The sequence below is a fragment of the Candoia aspera genome, chromosome 2 (assembly GCF_035149785.1).
Source record: "Candoia aspera isolate rCanAsp1 chromosome 2, rCanAsp1.hap2, whole genome shotgun sequence".
Classification (NCBI taxonomy): Eukaryota; Metazoa; Chordata; class Lepidosauria; order Squamata; family Boidae; genus Candoia; species Candoia aspera.
In genome coordinates this window covers 234,363,302-234,382,130 of record NC_086154.1, presented here as the reverse complement: position 1 = coordinate 234,382,130, position 18,829 = coordinate 234,363,302, and the positions used below count along the sequence as shown (strand labels likewise).

The 18,829-nt window shown below is 37.3% G+C and overlaps 2 protein-coding genes across 3 annotated transcripts in view; both read left to right on the top strand.

Annotated features, from left to right (window-relative positions):
- Positions 1-18,829, top strand: part of TBCA (tubulin folding cofactor A) — a 204,867-nt gene that overhangs the window by 141,034 nt on the left and 45,004 nt on the right. The gene's annotated exons all lie outside the window — the stretch shown is intronic.
- The window catches only part of WDR41 (WD repeat domain 41), a 28,949-nt gene continuing 17,242 nt past the window's right edge, over positions 7,123-18,829 (top strand). For both annotated transcript variants that reach the window (XM_063295549.1, XM_063295548.1), the window contains exons 1-3: positions 7,123-7,334; positions 13,255-13,367; positions 15,266-15,314. In XM_063295549.1, the coding sequence (XP_063151619.1) occupies positions 7,284-7,334; positions 13,255-13,367; positions 15,266-15,314 (213 nt within the window). In that variant the 5' untranslated portion in view covers positions 7,123-7,283. The remainder of the gene's footprint in view (positions 7,335-13,254; positions 13,368-15,265; positions 15,315-18,829) is intronic.

Genomic DNA, 18,829 nt, shown 5'->3' with positions numbered 1-18,829 from the left:
TCACTCTCTTGGTTTGTTATTTATATATCCCTTTTAATTATTAAGACATCAGCCAGTTTCTTCTGTATATCCAGTATAACATCTTTTTCCATGTCATTCTTGTAGCCTGTCATTTTAAAATCTACTTTCAAATCAGTCTCAATCTTGTCAGGTAAAACTTGTTCCTCTTTCATAACATATTTTAAACACAGTCTATCTATAGAGGCAGACATTTTAAAATTAACTTCTGGGTCCATTGTTCAAAAATATTCTTCATATGTCCAATGTTAAACTATTTTGTTTCATTCTATATTTGTAAGTCAAGTTTGAGTGTTCTTCTCCTTTAATTGTACTCTTTAGTTCCTTCTAGTTCCCTCTAGTGTCCAATTTTTAAAGTCTTACCTTATTATATTTTTTAAAAAGAATTCAAAACAGAAGCATTTTCCCACAGAAAGGATTCTTTATAGTTAATTCCAAAATCTTATTTCGAATTTATCTGGACTCTTAGTCTGTTTGTAACTTTCTAAAATCAAAGTTTTAATCACCCTTTTGCTGTTATTCAAAAAAAATTTTTTTTTAAGTCCTTAAATCCACTAAGGATTGGAGAAACCTCACCTGGTGCTGTAAAACTTGTTGATCCAAAGGTTCCTAGTAGCTGAAAAGCAGTTAACAAGTAATATCCGAGAGTGATTAGAAAAGGAAGTATGCAAACTTGGTGTCCTTTCAAAGGCACTGACTGCAGTTTGAGCAAGATGGCTATTTCCTCGTCACCCAGAGCTCTAAACCCACCAGAGACTGCTTTCTTGCAGTCTCATGAGGAGCAACTGTATGGAGCACTATGTGTGATATCAGGTCCTCTCCTTGTCCGGAGAGGAATTATTGAAGAGCTGGTCCACTCGCTGGCTCTTCATTCTGCTAGAGTTGTTGGCTCCACTTTCCACAGAGCCATCTCCAGTCCACCATTTCTTCCCCAGAAGTCCCCCAGCAGCACCAAATTCCTATGCTCATGGCAGACTTTTTTCCCTTAATACGATTAGCAAAACCTCTCTTCTTTGACTGGAAGTAACAGATATTGAAACCAAGAACTTCTAGATGAAAATCAGTGACTCTCCCATCAGCTTAGAAGAAATTAATAGAGAGTAATGAAAAGAGACACCAGTTTTCCCTTTAAAAGAATCAGCATTTTCCATGGCAATATGAATTGCCGTAATAAAACTGATACTTAACCCAAGCCTTCAAGATCCAGTTGACCACTATGACAATAATCCCATCCCAGATTCCATCATACCACAGCATCACTTTAATATTTGTGTGTAATAAAACTTTAGTTATAATTGAATTCACACTTTTCTCATAAACCTGTTGAAATGTAACTAATTTGACCACAGTTATGATATTTAAAATCTGAGTGGAGCTTTTTACTGAAGAGTGGCTGCAAGATCTCATTATGCTGTAGGCATTAATATGCTGAATGCCATTAAGGACATGATTTCTGCTCTCATGGATGAGTTCACAACCATTGCACAGGAGTACCAGGATGCCTACAAACTGGAATCTTTAAAAGTAAACAGAAGAGAGTGTGACTCTAGTTACAATCTACTATGAGGATTTGGAAAGGAAAAAAAAATATGCCTAAATCAAAGTAGAAGAGTCCTCCAGTACAAAAACAAACACATAAAAGAACAAGGCTATAATGCCATCTGGGGGTTCATAGTCATATCGCAGCAGCTCTGTCCTGGCATGTGACACGTGAGGTCCTGACCCAACAGTATCCCTGACAACTGAAGTAATCTGCTGTGGACTCATTTATCAAACTGTGTATGAATAAGTGAACTGTCTCCTATTGTTAATCATTGTTTTACAAGGAGCATGATGACAAAATAAAATGCAATGTTTATACTGTACAGGATAGATGGCAAATCTCTTTTATTTCTTATGGCTGACTATGTGCAGTTACACCAATAAACCATTTACTAAAAAGCCTGTCTTGGAATGAAGCACTGCGGATAATATGCAAAACATTTGTGTCATCACCAAAACACTCATTAGAAATTCTGTAATGATGAATGAAAAGCTACAGCATGTCTCCTGGCTCCCATTAAGCAATCCACAACTGCTTCTCAGAATACAAACATGGTGACCAAAAAGAAAGGTTCAATTAACTCACCAAGACTTGTACTAGTAAAAGCTCCTTATAGCTAATTTGCATTAAGAGCTCTCCTATCAGTAGTAATTTTCTTTAAACACAGGGGATGTTTCAGTTCCTTCTGCTGCTTTGTACAATGCACTTGATCGTGCCTTAGCCAATTGATACATTGCTAAGGGATGTCTACTAGGGATGTCAATATTAAAAATTTAAAAGATCAAGACAGAGTACCTCTGATCATATGCCAACTTCCAAAATCTCCAGTGGGGGTGTGTGGGAAGGTACAGCATGACTTTAGAGCACATGCTGTGAAATGTAGCACATAAGGACAAAATGTCAACAGCCCACTTCCATTCTACCCTCTAGTCCAGATAATAAAGTGTTGCTAAGTTTGTTTTAAGGATAATGTAACCAGATCTATGATATGGATAAGTTCTACAAGATTTTTTTTAAAAAGCAAGATCATTAATATTCAGTTGATTAGCATCTGACCCTTCCTTCAACAATTAGTGCTATTGCAGAATACATTAATAGAACTTGGAGATGATGAAAAAGCATTGGATTGAGAGAAGATGATTGTTACAAGGGGCTATCAACAGGCAGAGAATCTTTGGGAATAATCCTTTCTTGGAAACAAAAGGTACATTCCCTTTTATAAAAGGTATATTTTTTAAACAATCTTTTAAAATACCTAAGAACATTTGCAGATTTCCTTTCTTTTGTGAAGGAAATGCACCTTAAATCGCTTGTAGGAACCTGTTTTTTGTCATTACTTTGCCTGCATAATGAAGTAGCAATCACTTCCTGCAGATACTATCATAGATGAGAGAGGCAAACCTAATGACAACATAGAGTTTAGGAATAATAGATATTGGTCAATGCTTGTCTTTGCTACTTTTCCATTGTGACCTCTTGCCGAGTTTCCATTTTTTTCGAAGGTGGTTTCATATAGAGTATGTTACAGTAGCTCAGCTGGGATGTATAGTGTTAGGGCTGTGCATAGCATTCAAAAGAGATCTTTACAATGCCTATTGATGTGAATGAATCCCCGCTCCCCTTCAAACATTATAGTAAAATGGGGACTTCCAGTGAGGAATGGTGAGCTAATATGTCTCCAAATGAGTGGAGACAGTGCTACAGCTATGACCAAAGGACTGGTGAATAGACTGGTCCCATGGAACCTCTCTGGATAAGGAGAGGATGGGAGCTTGCCCACAGGATGGCTGCTCCTCACAAGGAGACCACATGATAGTTTCCTGCAGGCTCGAGCTCCAGGAGACAAAGGGAACTATCGTGCTCTCAACTACGGCGCCACCTTTTAATGGACACTGGGTTCACTAACTCACTTTCTAATCACTTTCAGAAATTACCTATTTAACTATCTTAAGGCTATTAGAGATCTTCAAAATGACAAATTCTCAAAGCCACCTGGTGAGTTTACCTTCATTCCAGAATAAAAGAAAAATTAACTATAAGCTTAAGAATGTAAAAAATTTGAAACAAATGGCAAAAAGACTTTACGTCTTTGAAGTCTTGGATTAAGACTTTAATCCAAGAAAGTTATGAATGAATTAAGAGACCATATACATTTGGAACATTAGGACTTTTGCGATAAGATTTTGGAAATAATTATGTAAATAAATAGTACCTTCATGGAAATTAAATTAAATTGTTTAGTCTACCTTAAGTCATAACAGAAGCTCAAGACTTTATGATTTCAGGAATTGGACACTATAGAGGGGACTAAAGATTCCAGGCATAAAAGGAAAAGGAAAAAAAAAGATACAGGCTTGCTTTTTATCTTTGGTTAGCATTGAGACAAAATGACAGAAAATGGTATGACATTTGAAATACCCCAGGAGGTAATTGAAGAATGGGAACAGAAACTGGCAGGTACAATGTCAGCAAAGATGTCTGTTTCTATTGGATAGACTATGTCCAAAAGATATCAAAGAAGAAATGGCAGATGGGAAAGAGAATATTGGAAGAACTATATGATAAAATGCTGAAACAAACCTCATCTGATGCAGAAGTATTAGAATATAAAGAAATTGTTGAAATACTGGAAAATTTTAAAAAATATGGTTTATAAATCAGAGATGACAGTTAAAGTGAAAATACAAATGACAAGCCAAGAAAATGGCCTGGAGAATGACTCCTTACTGGATTTACAAAAGCGGTCTGCTAAAGCCTTGAAGAACCCTTTGAGATGAAACTGAAGAGAGATCATATTCTACAACAACATCTGAATGAATTAAAGATCAAGATTGCCAGAAGCAAAAGGAAGGAGTAGAATGTTGGTTTGTTTGACCAAGGTTAAACTAAGACATGTTTCTATAATACTCTAGGAACCCTTATGGACTTTTTGCTGACACCAAGACTGAAATGTTAATGATTTACAGATTTACACATGAATAAAGGATGTGTTATGGGAAGAAGAGATACTTGCATATAACCTTATAAGGGGTGAAGAATTATTAAGTTTGTTTGTACCTGTTGTGATGAAGATTGGAAGTCATTTCTTTAAATGTTTCTTTTCTCTTTTTTATTTTTTCCTCTTTCTCTTTTTTCCTTTCTCCTGCACTTTCTATTCTTGCTTTCTGTATTTTTCTTTTCCTTGCTGAGTTTAGTTTGTATTGTCTTTTATTTTTTTTAAAAAAATCTCAGTAAAAATTATTATAAAAATGTTACAGTAAAACAACAAAATCCTCTGAGAGACACACAGAACTGCTTTGAAAACTTTCACTGGCTCTCTGCACATTTGTGTTGATCCACACCTGCTTTGGTTTGCAGATATTTCCAGCAGAAGTGTTGTTTGTGAACAGCCTTCATAAGGAACTCAAAGAGAGGCATATGTCATTGTGGCAGACATGACATGACATCTCCAGGAGAAGGCACAGCTGGCATTCTTGCTATGTAAATGCACTCCAGGCAAACGCAGACTGCACACCTAGTAGCAGCATTGTTCTCTCTGGCCTTTCGATTGATTAGGAGACTTACTTACTTACTTACTTACTTACTTAATTTATTTATTTGAGTTATATCCCACCTTTATTTTTTACAACTTGAGGCAGCATACATAATGCTCCGTCCTCCTAACTTCCCAACAACCACAATCTGGTGAGGTGGGTTGGCCTAAGAGAGAATGACAGGCCCAGAGTCACCCAGCTGGCTTCCATGACTAAGGGAGAACCAGAACTTGTGGTCTCTCAGTTTTTAGCCGGGCACCTGAACCACAACACCAAAGGAGCTCTCAGTTGTTTGGACAGCTTAATAAATACTATTTAATAAATACGTAAATAATAAGTTTTGTTTGGAATACTTACCTATTCCCACAAAACAGTGAGCAAGAGCCTAAAATAGCAGACTTATGGAACACTCTTGCAGACATAAAAATGGACAGAATCACTACTGATCCTGTAGGCTTTCTGCTGAGCAGGCCTACTACAGGTTTTGGGGCAATATGATAAACATGTCCTGGTTTAGACTTGAAAATTATAAGTAGCACTGAATAATTTGATACTAGTCAGTAAACCTCACAGGGTTTACTTGTTATGCAAGTAATTTAAAATATTCTGTGCAACGTCTGGGGAGGAAATTCTGCATTTCAGTCATCACTACAGGATGATCTTTGTCCATGAAAACTACCAAACAACTACCTAGGATAGTTAGGTATCTAACTATTTAAGGTAGTTAGGGGACCAGAGCAGTTTCAATATATTTATTTTATTCCTTTATTTGCTGTATTTGTTAACATCCCAATCTTACAACTCGGGGCAGTGTACAACAACTGTAAAAACAGTTTTAAAACTGTTGTAAAAAACAGATTATAATAATGTTCAATTAAATACTAAACAAAAATACACATGTTTGGAGGAAGCCTGATGGACTAATTATCTGGAGCAGAAAGGTAATTGTAAAACGAAAGTTTTCACAGCCTGCTTGAACGCAAGAAGGAAAGGTGACTTTTGACATCTTCTGACATTTGAAATGTGCCTGGAAATAATCTAGTTATCGGTGAATCAGTGTGTGCAGTCATTGCAAAAAGAACTCTTCACAAGACCACATTCCACCCTGGCACATCTGGTTACCCTATCTAAGGCCAACCCTAGGGTGTTGGGGTTCTTATGATTAATGGCACAGGGTGGGGATATATTAATTCTTAAACTGGACAATCCATGATTTTATCAGACTTATTGGAATAATGCAGGGCTATTCTCCATTCCATATGTGTCCTCTTCTTCAATAGCCAATATAATAGTATTTAATTTTGATATTATATAACCTTTATTTTCTTTATTTTAAAAAGCTGAAGACTGAACTTAGAATAGCCACCTGTTTAAGAAATACAGAAATGGCAATAGGTGGTCTTACGGATTTGTGCTGGATTACAATTCCAATAGTTCTTGACTCTTTTCCATGTTAGAGTTGTAGTCCAACATCTGGAAAATCACAGTGCTCATCCCTGCTTAAAAATACCATGATATCTCAGGAACACTTTTGTGATATCAGAGGAAACACTTTTGTTGGGTGACCATTTTCCCACTTACAGCTGAGGAGAAAGCTGCTCCTGTTGATTTTCTGCCTGTCATGCAACTGCTGAAAATTGAGACTGCCACTGTAAATGCATCCAACCTCCTCTAACCTGGGAATATTTCAATTTCAGCTCCCTCAATTTCTGGCCAGTTCCGGTCATGCTGGCTGGGAATTTAGGGAATGGAAAGCCCATATATCTGGAGGGCACCAGGTTGGCGAAGACTCCCTGGCTCACATAGTAAGATTGACAGGATGCTCATGGCACGTTTGAAGAAAGAGGGGGCGATCGATCACTCGGTATTCCCAAACTTGCGTCTAGTTTAGCAGCCAGCAGTCCTGCAGGGGCTTAGGGAAATACAGTTTCTACCTCATGGAAGATTCGGGGATTGATTGGTCCGGGAGGCGTTTCCTGACTTTCCTCGCGCGGCTAGTCAAACTTTCAAGCCTAATTACATAGCGGGCGGCTCTGTCGCCGGTTTCCCCCGCCCCTCCTCTTGCAAGTACGGCGAGTAGAGAGGGACAAAACTTCCGCGTTAGACGCAAGCTGCGCCTGACAACTACCGCCATTTCAACCGGAGACGCGAAGGCCGTCATCTCAGGAGCCCGGACTCCGCCTCTCGCAATGCTGCGGTGGCTGATAGGAGGGGGGCGCGAGCCGCAAGGGTTGGCCGAGGTAAAAAACAGCGATGGGTTGTGAGGGAATGAGGAAGTTGATAGTAGAGGTCTGGCGCGGCTCCGGAGTCTTCCGTTTTCCTGTCCTGTCAAAGGGAGGGAGGCGTGTTTCGTTTATTTCGTGTATGTCTGGTGGACGCAGTGCTGTTTCTGTCATGAGGAAATCAGAGCAGCGTCGAGGGCTTATTTCTTATACACAGGCCAGTAGTAATACTGTAACATTACAGCACACTTTGAGCCTTGGCAGATGGTAGTCCTCTCCAAGCCCTCCAAAGACGTTGCCCTTCCAATTCCCATAGTTATCACGCTCCTGGGAATTAGGGAAGCTGGTCTTTTAGAGGTCCCCACGTTGCAAAAGACCGACCTCTTGGAAACTACAGAAGAACCATTATCATTGCAGCTGGTTTGCTGAAGTAGGAAAATCACCTCTTGTTTTTTAGACTGAGTTCCTGCTCCTTTTGTGTGTTTGTCTCGGTGAATTTGAAACTGAACTGCACAGCCACTCTTTCTTCCTCTTTTAAAAGAAAGGAATAAATAAAGGGGACAGAGGTAAAAAAAACTCATGGAGAAAAATGATTGGAAGTGAGGGTGAATTGGGAAGAAATGTGGATTTAAAATGGGAAAGGGATGCGATTCAACTTCATAGACTAAAATGCACCCCTTCAGTTGAAGTGATATGAGTTGTTAAAGGATTTGTGTGCAAGTGGAGATTTGTATGTGTTTACAAATATGACTTGCAGCATATCTCAGTTCCTGTCTTTTCACTCTTGTATACATAGCTACTTCACAGAACACATAATTAAGCTGCTCACAAACATGAATGTGTACCATTATTATACATACAGACCACTGATATATCCAGTTCGAATAGGTGGTCAACTGTTGCAAGTTTTTCCACTGTTTTTAAAGCTGTGCTCTTCCACAATATTGAACAAAAATAATGGCTGACAAAAACCAATTTAAAGATGACCACATTAGAACAGATGTCTAAAATTACTATGTAAAAGGAACTGTGAATATGTTATTTAAAGCCTACCTAAATTCTACAATAAAAGGGGCAGTCTTAATAAAAGAGTGTTGCAAAAACTCATCACCCTCACTGAGAAGAGACTGTCTTTAGTGCATGCCAACCGTCTGACCTTGAACTTCAAGAGCAATCCTTGAGGTAAATCTTGACATTCCAACAGGTTTATAAGAATCAAGTCTGTTCCTGAGATAACATGGATCCAAACTAGTAGTCACTGCAAATGAATTAAAGCTGAGTCATGTGTTCAGTCTTTTTGCTTTCTGGCTCCCACCCATGTCTAGGTTATTGTATTTTGAATCTTTTTTTTGTATTATCCTCAAAGATAATCTTACATGAAGCCTATTACAGTTGTTTTATCTGAAGGTTTGTGCAAGTGCTACTAGCTACTCTGTGTGTTGAATGATTTATTTGTACAAGGTCATATACAATAATCTATATGAGCAGTTTATCTATGTAAGAATTAGTAAAGGTAAAGGTTTCCCTTGACATTAAGTCCAGTTGTGTCTGACTCTAGGGGGCGGTGCTCATCTCCCTTTCAAAGCCAAAGAGCTGGCATTTGTCCGTAGACACTTCTGTGGTCATGTGGCTGGCATGACTAAACGGAACGCCGTTACCTGCCCGCCGAAGCGGTACCTATTAATCTACTCACATTTGCATGTTTTCAAAGTGCTAGGTTGGCAGGAGCTGGGACTAGCAACTGGAGCTCACCCCATCACGCGGATTCAAACCGCTGACCTTCCGATCGGCAAGCTCAGCAGCTCAGTGGTTTAACCCGCAGCGCCATCACATCCCCTGTGTAAGAATTAGAGTAACATAATCTCAGAATATCTTTTCTAATCATATATTTATTGCCAAACATTACAGAATAACTCTGTATAAGTCAAGGGCCAAACCATAAAATACGAATTACCCTATACTGCCCTCTAGCCATGACTAATGGTATCATATAATGTGAAGAGTTGCCTGAGGACTACCAGTGTAACTCATCCTCATGTCCCACTAAATGTGGCACAAGGACATCATGTTATTCGCTTTTAGAGGACATGTCACAATGTAGTCTTTGCCCCATCTCTAGCCTATCATGGAAGCAAACTAAATTTGTTGTTAGAGGTCTCAGTTTCAAAGTAGTGTTTTTTCATCTTCTACTGACACACATTTTGGCATATGAAATTTTGGGACACTTCATTTAAGCTCTTGGTGATATTGTAATCGGGTACTGACATCAGCTGAGCTCCTATTGCCCTGTTGAGGCTGATTGCTCCCTTTTCTCTGGTCATTGGGACCCTCCTTCCATAGCTATTTTTGTTTGGGTTGCAGAAGGAACGGCACCTGATTTCCACAGAGACATGCATGTAACGTCTGACTCATACTGTTCAGGCATTATGTGGGCTCCTTCTATACACTGCTCTGTAAAAAAAAAAAGGGAGGGGGATTTGATTTAACTTTGGAGGGAGAGATTGCTGGTTCTCTCTCAAATGAATCATTAAAAGGTTTCTGCTGTTTCTGTCAACAGTGGGTTTTGCATGACTGCTGTTCATATTACATTGGGAGGGAGGCAGTACCATTCTACCTATTCTAAGGCCATTTTATATACTGCATGGGATACTTCCAGATGCTTCAGACTGTAGCCAAACACTGCCAGTACTATTAGACACTTAACAGTTTGGGATATTTGGGAGCCAGGGTGAAATTGACAAGATATTTGCCAATTTCTTCCTCTACTGTAGTCTAAGTGACAGGAAAACTACTAAACTGGTCTACCAGTCTTCTGTCCAAAAATAGCCCAGCTAACAGATCAGTGGGTGGAGGGCAGGTGAAGATGAAGTGGGTGGGAAGTCTTGTGCAGGACAAGGTCCTCCTGCTTCATCTTGTACACCTCTTTTGCCAAATGACTATCAGCTGAGCTGTTTTTGGACATAGGTCCATTAGTCTTCTAAGTAACTTGTCACTCTGGCAACTTGTGAGGTTGCTAAAGCCTCCAGCCCCAGCACCTATCTATTCTCACATAAGCCTGCTCTGATGCACTTTAAGGAGACTGGTGATGTTTTCTCCCCCAGTTGGTGATACTGAGTGGGAGGGGAAGGGGAGTCCATTAATTATTGCCCTTAAATTCTCTTGCAGTAAAACTGTAAGGTCAAGGCTCATTACTGAGACAGATAAGAACTTGGCAGTCAGGACAGTGCAAATAATGCAACATGTTTTTCTTCCAACTCAAGAACTAGACAAATGTACATTAACATGGTCATGAGGAAGAGCATATGGTATCAAAGTAATTGTAAATGAATTTTACTAGCACAAATAATTAAAGATTGATTGCAGAGAGCTTTTGAGAATTTCACCATCAGATTCACTGGATTTTATAAAAAAGTCTTTTCATTACTTTGAAAAATACCAAGTTATAATTTAAAGGAAAATTGGTACAAAAATTATTTGTTTTTGTTGTTGTTGTTGTTTGTAAAATTAGTACCCAGCTTGCTAGGGAAGGTGATGACTGGGGAAAGCAATAGTAAACCACCCCACTATAGTCTGCCAAGAAAACGTCATGAAAGCAGCATCCCCCCAAAGGGTCAGACATGACTCGGTGCTTGCACAGGGGACCTTTCACCTTTTCATAACTTAAAGGAAAATTGGTACAAAAATTGTTTGTTTGTTTAAATTTATTGGCCACACAACTCCAGTGGACTCTGGGTGGCATACAAAGCCAGAAAAAGATATAAAAAACAGCTAAAAAAATAAAATCAGACAGCCCAGACAGAAATAATCTGATAAACAACAAAATCAACAAAACAAAACAGGGGCCTGAAACAAATCATAAACATCAACCCCAGGCCTGGGACCAAAGCCAGGTTTTTAATGCTTTCTGGAACCCTAGGAGAGAGGGCACCATCCTTATCTCTGGGGGGATGCTGTTCAAAAGCAAGGGGGAGCAATAGAGAAGGCACACTTCCTAGGTCCCACAAGATGACAGTGTTTAATGGAGAGGATCTGGAGCACACCCACTCTGCTGTTCATATTGGGCGGGCAGAAACAATTGGAGACAAGCAGTCTCTCAGATATCCCGTCCCTATGCCATAGATGTTTTAAAATGTTTTATAGATTGTATACAGCTCCATCAATAATATCTAAACTAGACAAATCATACAGTAATAAATGTTGGAAATGTCATGAAACAGAAGGAACATTTTACCACATGTGGTGGACATGTAAAAGAACTCAAAAGTACTGGAAAGATATACATAGTATAATGCAGAGAATCTTGGAATTGTGAAGTCCTTGGTGTTCTCTGAGCTTGGTTGTTTTCTTGCAGACATTTTGTTACCCAACTAGGTAACATCTTCAGTTAGAAGGGAGTGGGGTTTGCTCTTTGTTTATATACAGTAGCTTGTCCTGTCGGTGTTGGTGGGGGTGTTGTTCTCTCCTTGATGGCTCCTTGATTAGGCTGTTGTTTACTGCTTGATTGTTTGCCCAAGTTGGTAGTTTCTTGATTAGTGTATTGTTTACTGCTTGATTGTTTGTCTGGTTTTGATCCTGGTGTTAATACCTGCTTATCTGGGTGTTGATTGCTGGTGAGGAGGTATTCTGGTCTTTTTGTTTCCTTTTTAGCTTTTTTATTGTCTCTTTTTAAAGGTGTTTAAATGTTGTTTATTTCTGTGTGCCTGCTGATGGCTGACTTGTCTGAATACCAAGCTTCCAGGAATTCCCTCGCATTTTTGGTTTTGGCTTGGTCTAGGATGCTCAGTTTCCCAGTTGAAAGTATGGATGAGTCTGTCCATGTGTTGTGAGATTAAGGAGTCTTCATTGTGTCTTCTGACTACTAGTTGGTGTTCGTGGATGTACTCTTCTAGTCTTCTTCCTGTCTGTCCTACACAGTGGTTCTTACAGTCCTTACACTGTACATTGTAGATGACTCCTGTCACCTACATTATATTATAACCCATAAAAGTATATGGGAGTTGCAGCAGTTCTTTTTTTAAAGTTTCTTAATTTTAGATGAAAAAGCCAAATAATTTTATGCTTGTACTATTGACATCCTAACTTATAATTAATATTGATAGATTTTTTTTCTTTCCTTTCTCTATTTTCAATACTTTAAGCTATTTAAATAATAGAATGTTACTAATCTCTATTCATATCATATAAATATCACTATATTGAAACACAGTTATTTCAATACAATTGACATATACACATATATACATTTCAATACAATGTATCAAGATCTATAACAATATAAGAAGAAAGAATAAAAATACTATCGGTGATACTGTACAGTTGCTATCATGGTGGAGAAGCAGGATTTCATTACTGCCATTGATTACCATTAAATAAGAATGAAAACTAGTCCCTATCTATATTTGATTATACTCACAGAAAAGGCTCTACACTCTGCATATTAATATTTAACCCTATCATTTCATCAACTCAACAACTTGAAATATGGTGATGATTCCTTTTTTTTTTTAAATTCTGAGGATAATTATGTTTGGGATCTAGAATATTTCTCTACTTCAGTGAATGTAACCTCTAATTTTTGGCTTATCCATGTACTAAGATAGCCCCATACTTAGCAGGGTTGCTATGAAGTGTTCATAACAAGGGCTGTTCCAGAGCTGTAAAAACAACAACAACACCCATTCATTTGTTAGAATGTCCAGCACCATTTTCTAAGGTTCCTTCTCATAGAGTTTCCATTTTCCAAGGTTCCTTTGACATGACATTCTTTGTTTTAAAAATGGCCTATTCCGGTTTTAGATAATGGGTTCATAAATAAATTGTATATTAAAATAATTAAGTAGTTAGGATAGGGCCAAGAGTAATAGACAGTGGACAAAATCTATTGATTGAAGAAAGATTGAGACAATAAATTGTGTAATACTCAGTTTTATTTTTCTAGAAATCTGTACAGACCATTGGTGAAGAACAAGCTCAGAATCCTTACACCGAGCTTCTTGTGCTGAAAGGTCACCATGATATAGTGCGATTTCTAGTGGCAATTGATGACTACAGGTGAGCCATTACTTTCATATTTCTCATTTGCACTGTAAGGGTGACTTTAATTTTTTTTTAAATTAACCTTATGTTTTTCTCTCCCAAATTGAAAAATATATGATGGACAGCTTAGTTCTGATATATAAATTGATATAAGAAATCCCTGTAAGTCTTTAGGTAAAATCTAATTAAAAGACATCTGTCACAGATTTTGACAGAGCAAGTTGTATGATTTTAATTATTAGCTTTTCCCACTTCACTGGAAACAGATAGAATGCATTATTTCACAACAACTATATACATTTTTATAAGTTGTTATCTTATTGGCAAATATTAGAAAGAAAGCATTTTACACAAAACAAAATGTACCTTACTGTGACTTTGGGGAATCATGGAACATAGAATATACTGCGTAAATTACCTACATGCTATCAATTGTATCTTGTCAGATATGTGAGTCATGTGCACTTGATTCCACATTTTAAAGAACAGATTCTTTTAATTTGTATGAATGTTAAGCTCATGGATAATAATTCAGCTTTCTTTAACTGAATAGTTAAATATACACAGTAAAATGTAGTAGAAAGTTTTAAAGCAAATTCAACATACTTAACTAAAATAATGTTTTAGATAATAAATATATATTTAAACAGGAATACATTTATAAACAAGAATAACAGAAGCAGTAAAATACTACATCTTCCTTTAATTATAATACATATTTCATTTTCATTGTTTCTTATTCAGTCATTAGAGGGTTGTTAACTAAAACATGATGATCTTATCTGATTCTTTCCAATAACTTTAACATTGTTACTTGGTTTCTGAAATGATTTTATTTAGTTTTCATAGTTCTTTGATTGCATTTTTGTCAACTGTTGTAAGCCAGGTTTCATGCTTCAGCTCTCTAGATAATTTCATCTTACTGAGAATTTTGCAGAGGGATTTTCTTGTTTTCTCCATGGCTCAGCTAAAACCAGTGAGTGGAAAATTTTCTCAGATTGGTTTCTGAAGATACTAAATAAATCCTGTATCAACCTAACAGACAGCTGCTTTTCACTTCTTTTCTTTTATGTTTTTGAACATGAAGAAAAGGTCATATTGATTGCAAGATCACTAAAGAAGACTAAGCCTCAGCAAGCATCTTTCAAAAAATGGAATGAAATAAAATTGCAAGGGATACTCTAGCATTTGACACATTAAACTGGACTGAATTCATAACACACTTTAAGAATAGCTTGTTTGACCATGTGGTGCTCCTCCAGGAAACAGACAAGATTATAGAGGATGGTGATCATAACTGGAAAAGAATCAGATGACCCATGAAAACACCAACTTAGTGAAAAGAAATCCATTTGCAAAATGGGATTGGTCTGCCATTAGAGTGTCACATGAAAGTCTGTATTTCATATTTTAATTATTTTAAAGAAAATCTAGACCATTGTATTTATTGACACATGAATTCTTCCTAGAAGATTTTAAAAGGTATATCTGTGCTACATAATGTGATATTACTAATGCTGTATACAGTTTCAGCATTAAATTCAGCTAATAGAGGACTAGTGTTTCTTACCAGGATTCAGCCATTACCTTTTAAAATAATGAATGCCAAAGATGTTTTAAGTGATTATTTTGATCTTGTGATAACACATGAATGCAGATGTGCTAGAGATGGGAGGCTAATCATATGAGAATGTAATACGTATTTTTATTTATGCAGTAATAAAAACATGATCTCATTTTGAAGATTTAAAATACTTTCTAATGATCAGTTAATGTTTCATCTCTTTGTATATATCAGTCCATGGATTAATTTAAAGAGTGATTATCAATGAGCTTTTTTTTTTTCTTGCTTTTTCGTCATGTGGTAACAGATGGGATAGTCTCTCTAATTTGTTTATCTTTTTCATTGTTAGGTTTGCATCTGCTGGTGATGATGGAATTGTATGTCTCTGGAATGTTCAGGTTTGTTTAAGAAATTGAAAAATTGTTTTAAAACTATCTATAGATGCAGATTGGGTGAAGTTTGAATTCATGAGCTGCTGGAATATAAAATTAGCTATTATTTATAATTCTTATTTCAAAGATTTATAGCAGAAACATTATTACAGAAGCAGAACTGTAAATTAAAAATGCATAAAGAACCATGGGTGTATGAATATAATTTACAGATGAAAAGGTGAAGACAAAACGGGCATGCAGATTATCAACATCTTTGCATATCTGTAATATTAGAAAAAAATATTTGTGCAAAAATGGTTTAATTACATGTTTTGTAACACTGTCCTAACAAATCAGTAGATTACTTACTCATTTTATATGATCAGATAGTCACTGCAATAGACCCACTTTCATTCCCCTCATCTGTTTATTCCCCTGATGCCCCAAAGTTGAGAATGCCATAACTCTTTGTAACAGATTTGGGGCATGTCATAGATTGTTAGCAGATGCCAGTCTGTCAGAGGAATAGAAATTCATTTACTACCTCATCAGTTTCCTATCCTGATCTGTAACTGTATGAAAAAAGTAAGTAAAAATATTATATGTACTATAGCAAAACTTTTAAAAGCTTGCAGTACTTATACACTGTTTATATACTGCAGGACTGTTTATTAACATAGAAAATATTTAGACAGAATGCTGAATTTGATTATAGTTAATATGATATGCAAAGTCCTTTGTATAGTTCCATGCCTTATGGGTTTGGCACAGTGGTTTTTCACATAAATTAATAGTCTTCACTTCCTGAATTGCATGTATGTATGTATGTATGTATGTAGAGTATTTTTGCCCTGATCTTCAGCTGATTCTTAGGATGATAATCTAAAATTCATGATACAAAATGAAAAGAGACTGGGAGAAAGAAAAAAGCAATTCAGGCACTTGCAAAATTCTTAATACAGGTAGTCCTCCTTTAGCGACCACAATTGGGACTGGCAACTCAGTCACTAAGTAAAAAATCATGTGAATGCGACTGTGCTTATAATTTTACTTCAGCTTTCCTTATTCCCCACTCCCCCACCATTTGGAATGCTCATCCTGGTGCTAGGATAATTAGCAAGAAGGGAATTAATGTTTGTATTTACATTCATTGGAGAGGAAGGGATTACAAGAGAATAAGCAGGCACACAGTGGGTAATACACATCAAAAGGAATGTGCTAGCACCAGCTGTTTGCCTAGTGTGCTCAAGGCTCCTAGCCCCAAGCATGCTAGGCAAATAGTCCATGAGCACACTCCTTTCAATGTGTATTCCCCATTGTGCGCCTGCTTACTCTTTGTAATCTCTTCCTCTCCAAGCTCTCTGCTCTGCAAGCGGGGGATAAAAAAATCAGGTCAGGAACAGGAGAGATTGCCTAAAGAGATCACTTGTTTAAGCAATATCTCCATTCTGCAAGGGGGGAAAAAGAAAAGAACCTGTCAGGCACAGGACAGTGCCTATTAACTACTGTTAATATGTAACTACTAATACTATTAACAAACATGTGACTGAGAGAGAGATGCTGCGAAGTCCTAATGCCTTGGTCACAAAGTTATTTTTTCAGCACTGTCGTAACTTCGAACGGTTGCTGCACAAGGCAGTCAGTAAGTGAGGTCTACTTGTAGATGGCCAAATAGGTTGAAGCAGTTCCCTGCAGCTGTTCCTTTTGTGACTGATGTCAGTTTTCACCTTGCCTTGCTGTTCATTTTGGAAGGCTCCAAGTTCTACTGGAAGGCTGGAAAGCTATTCGTCCTTGTATGTAATGAATATGGACTTTTCTTTCTACTTTTATTGTACACAAATATGCTGCCAGATCTTTCAAAAATATAAGCATTTTTAAAGTTCGTAGATGGGTTGTATGGGGTGAAAAGTATTTGACCACAGAATCAAGCTTCTTAAGAATGTTGGCTTTCTTTTTTTTTTAAAGCATTTAGAGTCTAAAATAGCAAAAATAAATATTGAACTGTGTACACAGTACCAGCTAAATTTAAGAAGACAGAGCAAAAATTTTAGTTGGCCTCAGGCTTCTGCATATCTCTTCACTCCTTCCCATACTTAGCATAGACACAATCCAATCCTTTCACTTTACCAGGGAAGCACAGCATATCCCAGCAGCACTGAAGCTATACTCAGCTAAGGCTCACATACAATTACTCTTCGGTGCTCAGCTAGGACCCTGTCCTTTCACACTGCTGGAAAGGGTTCAATCCAAATTCTTAAGGGCCATATTTCAGGTACCCCCCTGTACTCCAAACGTAGCGTTAAGGAGGGAAGCAGGGTTGGCTAAAGTTGAAACAGGTGCATGGACTTGTATTATAGCACATTGACTGAAGCTACTGTTTTTCCCTATGGGTTCTTTCCTTTTTAAGGATAATTATAAATCAGTATGGTTCAGGACTATCTCACAAAAATTACAACATCTTGGCTTCTCTAGTGAGGCATTCCTAATGATGAGCTATGAGCATGCACTTAGCGAATTCAAGCAGCAAATCAAAAACCTGGAAATTCAGCAGGACCAGTCAGCTTTGCCTAAGAGTGTTTTTTTGGGCAATCAAGTCTTTTCTTATAAGCCAGCGAGATACCTAAATTATGTAACTGTCTCCAAATTTCGGAGGGCACTAACTCTGGCATGCTGTAATGTGCTTCCTACAGCAGTTTTGGAGGGCCACTACAGAAAAGTCCCATATGAATTGAGATTGTGCCCCTGTGGACAAGGGGCTATTGAAACTATGGTACATGTCCTGCTATACTGTATTTTCTATAAGGATTCCCGAACCCATTTAATAACTCCTCATTTGATAAAATATCCAGGAAATTCTGATCTCTTTTATGTTCAGTTGTTGCTATCTGATCAGAATGTTTAGTTTCCCTGAATGTAGCTAAATTTTGCTGTACTGTGTGCAAATTAGGCAGACCTCAACTGCCCACCGACGATTCTATCAATTTGTAAATATATTATCGCATTTTGTTCGTTTCATTTAATGTATTTTTAATGTATTTCAACTCATCTCAATGTATTTTTTTTCTTTTTATTTGTAATTCTGGTCTGTGACCATAATAATAAAGTAGTAGTAGCATCAACACAACAAATCAAGCAGTAATCAATTTTTCCCTAGTTTCCCTATTCTGTATTACTCTCAGAATTCAACTTTTGCATATAAGAACTCTGATATATTTTTAGAAAAGGTATGCACTCCATATTGGGCATGTATGCTGAAATATGCAAATATTTTGAGATTCTGCTGTAAAAAAGTAGTTACAAAGGAATTGAAGGTCATTGTTCTAGAGTGGATTTTTTAAAATTTATTTTTACTCAGTTTGTATAGCCACCCATCTCACATCTGTGACTCCATACAGCATCTATGGTATTGCTGGAAAAGACCCTATCTGAAACTTTGAGAGCCTCTACCACACAGCACTGACTAGCCTTTCTCAGCCTATTGCCATCCAGACATGTTTTACATCAGCTTCTGTAACCGTTAGCTAGCATGGTGAACAGAT